At 37.3% G+C, this 10,318-nt stretch overlaps 1 protein-coding gene across 1 annotated transcript in view; it reads left to right on the forward strand.

Annotated features, from left to right (window-relative positions):
- erich1 (glutamate rich 1) overlaps positions 1 to 9,221 on the forward strand; it is a 12,721-nt gene extending 3,500 nt beyond the window's left edge. Inside the window, exons 4-6 of the mRNA XM_015396293.1 lie at positions 1,237 to 1,611; positions 3,821 to 4,015; positions 9,022 to 9,221. Coding sequence (XP_015251779.1) covers positions 1,237 to 1,611; positions 3,821 to 4,015; positions 9,022 to 9,122 — 671 coding nt within the window. The 3' untranslated portion in view covers positions 9,123 to 9,221. The remainder of the gene's footprint in view (positions 1 to 1,236; positions 1,612 to 3,820; positions 4,016 to 9,021) is intronic.
- The last annotated feature ends 1,097 nt before the right edge of the window (positions 9,222 to 10,318 follow it).

Below are 10,318 nucleotides of genomic sequence, written 5' to 3' on the forward strand. Positions count from 1 at the left end.
TACAATGCAGCCATTGAGTTGATCCGTTCACCCTATCTTCGCAACTCCCCACCCCTTTACAGGGGAACAGAAGACCTCCCCTGTTCAGCCAGGCCAGCAATTACCTTTAATGACCGCCCTTTCAGAGACATAGACGGGTATAGGGCATTCCAGGCAAAATAAAAGAAGCCAAACGACCCCCATTCCAAAGGGGTAGACACTTTCACCCGTTTCAATTTGCATGTTTTCTAAACAAAAACAAGACTTTAATGAGCTACTGTAAAAAACCTTGAACTCAACTCTATTTCTGACAGTAGAATTAAAAAAGCTTCCTGGATGAGAAGCAAAATATCTCCGAATTTGGAAACAAAGTCCAGTGGATTGTTTTTTTTTTTCACCTTTTTTGGGATGACTATGACCTGGATGACTGAGAATCTTCACCACCATATAATGTTATTTTCTCTATTTTCCAAAGTTAAATAAAATGTTTATTATCATGCAAGTAACAGGAAGACAAAACAGAGCTGTAGCCTTACTAAAGTTTAGAAAATGCAACATAAAAGTCATTGCTTCGGGGGGTCAAGCAGAGCTGTTCGGAAATGTAGGAACAAATGTTCAAATCAATGACAAAGGGAGATTTTGCAAGTCTTTAGGAAAAAAGCGTAAAGAATAAGTCTAAATTTAAATCTCAAAGTCTTTAAAATGAAAAGAAATCTCTGTTTATTACATCTGATGCCCTACATACTTGGGCTGTCACTGTTTCGGCTGCCAGCTGGTCCTCCGCTCATTGATGTTTATGGGTCAGAATTTAATGAGAGCTGGTTTCCACATCTTCTTAGTGATTTTGGGTACAAAAGCAGCAGAGATGCAATGAAGTGAGGAGCAATGATTCACTGCCTTACATACAAAAATAGATAATTGAGAGAAATTTTAAAACAAAAGTAGCCATTGCTAATTTGGTCGATCAAATCATTCAACCATTTAAAAAAATTATGTAATTTAACACAGAAATCTGAGAGTGCATCTGATTGTGATTAGAAACAGCTCTTCAGGAATAATAAAAAATCAGGAATGAGGAGTTAAGCTGATGACAACAGTCCCTGTGTTTAGCTTTTTATTAACTATCCATAATCTATAATTCAACAGTTATTTTATTTTTTGACCGTCACAAAAATTAGAATATAGACTATTTATGCTGTGAGCTGTAGTTACACATAGAAATGGATCTAATGAGCAATACACCCTTGTTCCTGTCAGAGGGATGTGCCGATAAGGGAGGTGAAGAGGAAGATGGAGAAAAAGAGGCAGAAGATCAACAGTGTAGAAGAAGAAGAAGAAGAAAGAAGAAGAGGCCGGCTGCTCCTCAGGACTGTGGGAAAGATGGACCTCCAGTGAGCGACGGCTCAGGTCCCAGTCCGGTGCCCGTCAACGAGAGAGGCGAGCAAATGAGCAGGAACAAGAGGAGAAAGCTGAAGAAAAAGAGGCACAAAGAAAAGTTGTTGTCCTTGGGTCTGATGCCCCGCGCTGCTGCACTGGAGTTCACTTACAGTAAAGATGGAGTGGAAGATGAGAGGAAAGCTGCTGAGCTGTCAGAGTTCATGAGCACAACACTGGAAATCTATATGTCAGACTGTAAGTATTGGCACCTGTACTGCTAGTGGGTCGTAGACATTGATTATGCTCTCTGCACCCAGATCTGTACTCCTTACCTAAGCAGCTCTGAGACTTAAGGATTATAAATGATCTTTACTGGAACATAAATCTTACACATGTTTCCTAAGTGGTAATTAATGTAATTAGTTATTGTGATGTTGCCGTAGAGCGGGAGGTTTTTAGTGGGGGTCACCAGGGGGCGCTGGAGGCTCAAACCTTGAAAGAAAAACTATTGAAAACAAACAAAAACAAACATTATTTTAGAATGATTTTAGGTATGTATTATGAATATTATTATTATTATTATTATTATTATTATTATTATTATTATTATTATTATTATTATAAATATAAGGTAATATATCATACTAACATAGAAACCTAGGGGGTTTAAAACTGAACTTTGAGGGTCTTCTCCTGCCTATGGAAAAAACGAAGTATACCCACCATGTGTCACAGATCAGTACAATGCCTTTTTTGCATCAACCTAGCTTTTTAACTTTAAATGTAATCAAAACATTTTGTTGAAGCATTTGTTATTCATTGGGAATACAGCAGTATATATATATATATTTTTTTTTTTTATTGAACTTTATTAATCTCACACTGGAGAAATTTACCTCTTAATTTAACCTATCCACTTGGGGAGCATTGGAGCAATCAGGGGGTTAAGGGTTTTTGCCCAGAGTGGCAGTCTGTGGTAGTGGGGCTCGAACTCAGAACCTCAGGATTCCAAGCTCTATGCCTTAACCACTAGACCACCACCTCCCCAGTATGGAAAAATGTGTGTTGGTGTTCTTATGTTACACAACTGCAATAATAGAATAGGGATAAAAGAAAGAAAAGCATTCTATAACTTGATTCTTTATGTTTTGAAGCATTAGCTGTTAGTTTGCAAAAGAGTTCCCTGAGCAGAAGCTAACTCTGTGGGGGTCCGTAGCATGGAAAGGTTTGGGAACCCCTACCTTAGAGTTTTGTTTTATTAATCTTAACAAAATAATAGAAAAAAAGATATGAGAAATGCTGTAAGAAGGGTAGTAAAGGCATTCCTGGAAACCAGTAAGTTATATACATTTACATCAACCATTTTAATTCAATATTTTAATCCATATTACAAAGATCTTTGGGATGCGTTCTTCTTTTAAAGTTCTCCAATGCAGATAAAAATAAAGAGCAAGTACATTTCTGTGTATTTTAGTTTTGAAACAATTGAATTAATTGTAATTGATTATTTAAATAATCTTCAACTAATTTAGTAATTGATTAATCGTTAACTGGATTATAGAGACTCTAAAACATGCTTTTACCTGAAAGAACAACCCACTAAGAGCAGTAAATTCTACCAAAATTGTTAAAAAACACAAAACATTTTGCATATAAGAAAGAAAAATATTGTTCATCTGTCAATGTGCTTTATTCAGTACTCCTCAACTGCTTTGATTTCACTAAGCCTTCCTTGAAGAATCTTTGTCTATATGATTATTAAACGATTAATCAAAAAAATTATCGTCAGATTTATTGATTTACAAAATATGTTAGTTGCAGCCCTAGTTTGTTTTAATGTGTAATATTTGGGTAGGATTAGCTTCAAAATTATTTGTTAAAAAAGCTGCATTTACCAAGGCAGCTCTGTTCAATGAAAGGTAATCCTACTACACAACCCATTGCTAAAAGAAGGAATTTTAGTGACTAGGAGGAGAAATGTTCAATTATTTCAAATTTATCAGGAGTTTTTTTCTAATTTTTGGTAATTTTGGATTTAATGAAATTGAATCTAAATTTGATGTCTAATCTCTTTTTTTTCTGAAAGAACGTAAAAAAAAGGAGAGATCTATCACATGCCTGCGTTTGAATTTTTCTTAACCAAAACCATGAAACAATTAACAGCCTTGATGGTGTCTGAATCTGGACTGCTGTTGGGCTGTTCATAGAAAAAAAAAGAAAAATATAGTGTTGCTCATGATGTAAGCAAACAAACATTTATTGAAGCCTTTTTTTGTATCTTCATTGTCTTCTGTTTGTGTCTTTATTTCAAGCACCTTTACTCTTCTGTTTAATCTCAAAGAACTTTGTAAGGAAACATTGATTTATTACATAATGGCTCCATATGTTAGTCCTGTATGAACTAATGCTAAATTTGTATTGATGCCTTATGTAACAAGCCACTTTTCATTTGCTGTCTTTTCAGCCTCTCCTCATGTGGTCCAGACTCCTCATCTTTGTGCTACAGTGGATGGGCTTTTAAAGGAACTAGCTGATGGATCGAAACCCAACTCTGTCCTCAACCAGCTGTATAGTCTTAAAACATTAGTACAACAGAATATGGCTGGCAGTCTAGAAAAGGCATTATCAGAGCTCAACAACAGTCCCGATATGTCTGCAGGTGGGTGAAAATATCAAGGAGGTGTAATCAAGGGAAGTCGTTCAATCCTGTCCCTGCAGGTTAACGCTTGCCTGAGTTTGCCCTTCCCTGCTAAAACCTGTCCTAACTTCAATATTTGTTGCTCAGCTGATTAAACCTGCCCTTACTTGCCTATTTCAGCCTTTACTTGCACCATCTTGTTCCTGGTTAGTTGATAGCATTGTTGCCCGTTTTAGAACTTATGCTGGTGGTTTAGCAGACTTGTTTGGGCTTGCATTTAAGTCATCAGTCAACAGAGGGAAAGCAGGTTGTGTAGTAACAGTAGGAAGAGCAGGGAGTTTGATGTTAATTAGAAAGAAGCTAAAAGGAGTTCAGGTTTCATGTGGAGGATTCAGATTAGCGTTACATCGGAGGTCACAGGGAGACAGTCGTCATCTCCTGTCTTTATCATGGATTCTCTATGAAATGTCTGGCTTTTTGCTCAGCAAGAGAATCCACTCCACTCGCCTGTCTTACAGCTGCCTCAGAGCTTTTTAAACCACAGCAGCTGTCGTCCTACTGTATGAGTCATGCTGCTATTCACGGGTAGAAATGTTTTTTTTTTTTTATGTAAGTATATGATAATTATAAGTAGAAATACATCAATACATACATTTTTATACATTTTATCTGAAGGTTTAGTGTACATCTAAGGACATTTTTTTTTATAACAAAGTAGCTGAAGATCAGCAAAATTGGAAAGGCGGATTTTCAGTTAGATTATGGTCCAGACCTTTCCAGCTATTAGGTAAACCTCCACTTCAGTTTCTAGTCCATTTGTACTCTCTCCAGAACTATAGGAAAAGTCCGCTCATATTCAGAATACAAACTTCTGAAAGTACTTTAAATTAGAGATGTCCCGATCCAGGTTTTTGCACTTCCGATCCGATACCGATATTGTTTTTGGAATTCCGATCCGATACCGATACTGGCCTATACCAGCCTATCCGAGCATGTATTTAAGTTTAAGTTAAAGTATTTAGCCTTAGTTGTAAGACTCATGTTGAAAAGGGTTTTAGTACTCTTGATAACATCTAGCCAGCTGAATTAGGTGAGATTCAATAAAACACAATGATTGGTAACAACAAACTTACCTGTTTATTAAGAGATAAACACAAACTGGACAAAATTATGAAAAGCAATCTGAAATTGCACAGTGAACAGTAAAACCGTAAACAGTTAAAGGTGCAAGTATTACTGTAAGTTTTAATAAAAATGCAAAACAGACAAGAGTGGAAAATATTCTATTAACTTAGAATCAGGACTCTACTCTTGAAAAAAAGACACTGCTTAAAAAAAAATCAGTGCAAATAATAGTGAACTATTACACAAAAATGCCTTATACTCCCCAATCTCCTCCACACCTAGTCTCCATCTACACATCGTGCAGGATAAGATAATCCCACACTTTGACATTTTCCCCGCTATCTTCCAATTCACCTGTTTTAATGGTTAGGCCGGGAGACAGACCCAAAAAGACCTGTGGGTGTGTTGAAGGTGTTCTGAAAAATGCGGACCGGATTCGGGGAACACTGGCACAAAATAGTGGAATGGATCGTTTCAATCGGCGAAACTGTAAAATACGGACCGGTTTTTTTTTTTTAAAACTGGATCGGCAGCCTGGATCGGCATTTTTACATGCTTTGCCGATATGCATTTTTTTGCCAATATCGGCGTCCGATCCGATACGTGGATCGGATCGGGACAAGCCTACTTTAAATATAAAATTATTACATACTGTTCAATAAATGATAAGTGTTTTTAATTAAGACTAATTTTCATTTGAATGTGCTTTACTGGAGGGATCCATGTCAAAGAGCACTACTGCCATCTACGCTTCGTGACGTCACGGTGCGGTATCGGCTGTTGATCAAGTCCCAGTGCTGTATCTGGTGTTTGTCACAATGCGCTATTATCCAAGTCATCTTGAAAACATGCTGGGAAATTTTGGCTACACATTACATGTTTTTTCTCTGGCCAGAAGTTTGATGGCAAATCCTCCCTCTTCAAGTTGGCAATCCAATGACGAACCCGTCCGTGGAGAATCATGAATCGGAAAGATGAAATAACTAATTCGTTTTCACTTTTACCCGATGTATTCCAACATCCAACTGCCATGCACATAGACATTGTCAGTTTAACTATAGCTCTCACGAATTTCAATGGTGTAGTCCTCTGGAAATTTAAAGTAGTTGCTGTTGATTGCAGATGTGTCTAGTAGCTCCCATTGATTCTGCTTGTAAAGCGGGGAGAATGGCACTAGGCTTACCGCACCGTGACATCACTGCCGGAAGATGTCAGGAGTGAGGTGTTACTATATTAGGGGGAAAAAATGGCCGCTCCTGGACTCGGTGATCGTGACGAAAATCTTTGTTTCTATTTTTTTACTGATTAACGCTAAATTAATTAGATCACAGCAAATGTGTTAGTTTTAGGTTGTTTGTATCTTAACCCACCTTCTCTGTCCATTATGAAGAAAAGCATCCCCACGATGGGATGCTGCTAGCTGTTCATTTTCAAGATTGATATGGATTTAGTGTTTGTTTTCCGACACAAATGTCCTTTTAAATCTTGTCCAAAACATTCAGTTTTGCTCTGACAACCATAAACCTTCTCCCTACTGATTGCTATGTTTTCTGCAGCCTATGAAAATTTGAAGTAGGATTTATGTTGTTTTTTCTTTCATCAAGGCAATTCTGTTTGCATAGCACCATTCAGTACATGGACAATTCAAAGTTCTTTACATGAATCGGGAGATAAAGCTGATTAAAAGCAAGTAAAAAAACATGATAAAAGAAGGTAGAGAAGAAAATTATACTGTTAGATCAGAACCTTGAACTAATAATACCTCTAAAAATATAGGTTTTTAACTTTAACTTAAAAGAACTCAGGCTTTCACCCCTTTTCCAGTGTTCTGGGAGTTTGTTTAAGATAAGTACAGCATAGAAACTAAATGCTATTTCTCCAGGTCTGGTTCCAGTTCTGGGAGAACAGAGTAGGATAGAACTAGAAGACCTGCATGGTTTGAGAGGTTGAAACACTGACAACAAATCTGTTATTATTGAGCTGCTGATCCATCCAGTGATTTATAGACTTACAGAAGTGTTTTAAAGTGTATTCTCTGACCTAAAGCGAGCCAATGGGAGGACTACAGAACCGGGCTGATGTGCTCTACTTTCTTAGTTCTAATGAGAACATGAGCAGCAGCAATTTGGATCAGCTGCGGCTGTCTGATGGACCTGTAAAGACACTGTTGCACTTGCTTGTTTCTTGACACTTTTATAAATTACAGATTTATCCTACACAACTCATAGTGGTCCTCCTGTCAGGAGATTCCCTCTGAGCAGTGGATCACTGCTGCTCCTCTAAAGTAACCACCTGCTTCTTGTCTTCTTGTACTAATCATTTATTGCAGGGCTCATCAGGTGTGGTATAAAATCTTGGAAACTTACATTAACAACAAACCGACAAAAGCTTGGCTATCTACCTAAACTGTCCTTTTTTAGATAATCAGGTATTTATTTGTGAATTGGGGTGTGTTTTGCTACATGTTCACACATTTAGAAATTACTGAAGCTAAATTGCACAATGACTAATAAGTAATTCAATTTTTAGAAACAAAACTTTTCTCAAGTGTATCTGACTTTGGAAATTGAACTGTAACCAACCAGTGACATAAAACAAAGGTGAAATGATGTTCACTTGCATATGCGATCATTTTCACATGATCTATTATCAGAAAGATATTTTTTCTGAAATACCCATGAGGGTGCAACAGCACTACATAGAAAGCTTCACACCATAAAGACCGAGAAGCTGTGCAAAAATACCAGGGACAAAGGTGCTGAAAAAAAGCCAGGGTTCGGTTGTGAAGAATACCCAGTTCCTTAATTTCCCGTCTGAGCAACTTCAAAGGAATAAAAAATAAGAATCATATTGAAGAAGGGGCGTGCACTCAGATTTCAGCTTCCAAAAACCTTCAATGCAGCAATTGAGTTGATTCCTTTCCACTATTATCGCAACCACCACCCCTTTATAGGGAAACATAAGACCTTACCTGTTTAACCAGGCCAACAGTTCCCTTTAACAACCCCCCTTTCAAAGACATAAACGGGTATGGGGCATTGCAGGCTAAAAAAATAAGCCAAATGACTCACATTCCAAAGGTGTGGACCCATTCATCCAAGGCTTTGATGGGCTACTTTATATAACCTAGAATGTTATTTCTGACATTTTCGATTGAAAAAGCTTCCTGGATGTAAAGGGAAACATTCTCAAACTTGGAAACAAAGTCCAGTGCCTTTTTTTTTTTTTTGAGTTTGCCAAAAGACATGTGGGTGACTGGAAACTAAACAGTACAATGTCAAAGTTGAGAACATGTAAATTAAATGGGGAAAACAAGTTTGCGAGGAAACAAAACATGAGGAATGCCTTGATATAGAAACTTCATTCCTGCAGGAAAGATAAAAACATTTCCTTCCCTTAAAATGGGCACTCTTTAGGATTTATTTAGCTTTCCAAACACAGTCACCTTATTGAGGCAGCGTCTTAGTTGAACACAGATTCTGCGGCATGCAGGAGATAATCCAGGTGGGTGCGTGCTTTTAAAGCTCTTCAAAAGAAGTTTCTAAAGCTCTTCTCATTCTGTCTACCCCCCAGTGATAGCAATTAGTTGACTTCAAGGCCAGATTTAAAGCAGATTTCCTTTAAGCATGTTTTGATTCGCCCTGGGAGTCTTTCTGTAAATAACACCAGCTCAACTTCACTGTCTGTGTTTACTTTCTGCACAGGTTAAACTTGAGCTCCAACTTTATAAAAAATACATTAGAAAAAAGGATTTGGAAGAAGGATGTTTCTAAATAAATGTCTGGGAAGCAGATTTTTAATTATGTGCTGACATGTCTTGTGGTGGGACAACCATGATTGTTGGTGTTTTAGGGTTGCTGTCAGCAGTAACTGATGTGTTTTGCTCTGTCTTTTTGTTTCAGAGGAAGCGAATGCTGTTGTTTCACTGTTCAGATACTGGATCACAGAGATACTTCCCATGCAAAGAGACAAAACAGCGGGACTTTCTGCCACGCAGCAATAACACCGTCTGTGAGCGAAAACAGACCGTACCAAAGAAATATCTCTGCTTTCTTAGAATTTTTTTTATTTTTTTATAAATAAAGAGGTTGAACTTCATGAATGCAGCTTTTTTTTTTCTTTATTCATACAAACATAACAAACTTCCAAAAAAAATATCTTCAGTTAACTTGAATCTAACAAACATCTGTAAAGAAACTGATTTTATTAATTAATATTAATATAATTAGGCAACATATCTGCTCCCTTTCCCCTTTAAAAAGTGTCTGATCAAAGCTTGTTTTGCCTGCACCTTGTAACTGAAATATGCACCGCACCATAAAAACCCAATGTTCCCATTTCTTTTCTTGCTATTAAATGCCAATAGTTAAATATGTAAATTAAAAGTGCTTTATACACTGTTTTAAACCATAATTGGTATTGACTAAAAACCCAAAACATTGAGTTATCTCCATATCTGACTGCACACTTTTTAGACACAGCAGGTATAATGTATACCCAAAGGTTTTAGTCTTATTAAGAATTTCAAGTAACAATACATCAAAGAAATTGATCAGATTTTTCAGCATCTATTAAGCACCAGGATAATGTGTCCTTGACACTGATTAAAAGTTGATTTAAACTTAACACTACTGTCATTTAATTAGGCCTGACAATCAGATTAGTCGATTATTGAAATAATCAACTTATTCAGTAACTGAATTTCAATTCAGTTTATTTCTATAGTGCCAATTCCCAAAACCTATCATCTCAAGGCACTTTAAAGATCGATTCATTTTTATACCCAAGGAAAACCTTGATTGCATCAACTCATTGACTCGAAGGCAATCCCTCACACCAAGCATGCTTGTAGTGACAATGGAGAGGAAAAACTCCCTTTTAACAGGAAGAAACTCCCAGCAAAACCAGGCTCAGTGTGAGCTGCCATCTGCCAAGGCCGACTTGGGCTCAAGGAGACAAGCAGAGATACAAAAAAAAGCAACTATAAAAGGTGGCCCCATCCAGGAAACACACAACCAGGCAGACAAGCTCCATGCCAGCTCCCATGTCATAGGATGAAGAGAGCACATCCAGCCAGTCACAGTCAGAGACACAGGACCAAACAGAAAAACAGACTGATCTCCAACATCTATAAACAAAGGTGTTGATGGAAGCAGCACAGCTGATATTTCTCTCCAGGGTGGTGGATTGGATTGATTG

This window comes from Cyprinodon variegatus, unplaced genomic scaffold (genome assembly GCF_000732505.1).
Source record: "Cyprinodon variegatus isolate N-32 unplaced genomic scaffold, C_variegatus-1.0 Scaffold27, whole genome shotgun sequence".
Lineage (NCBI taxonomy): Eukaryota > Metazoa > Chordata > Actinopteri > Cyprinodontiformes > Cyprinodontidae > Cyprinodon > Cyprinodon variegatus.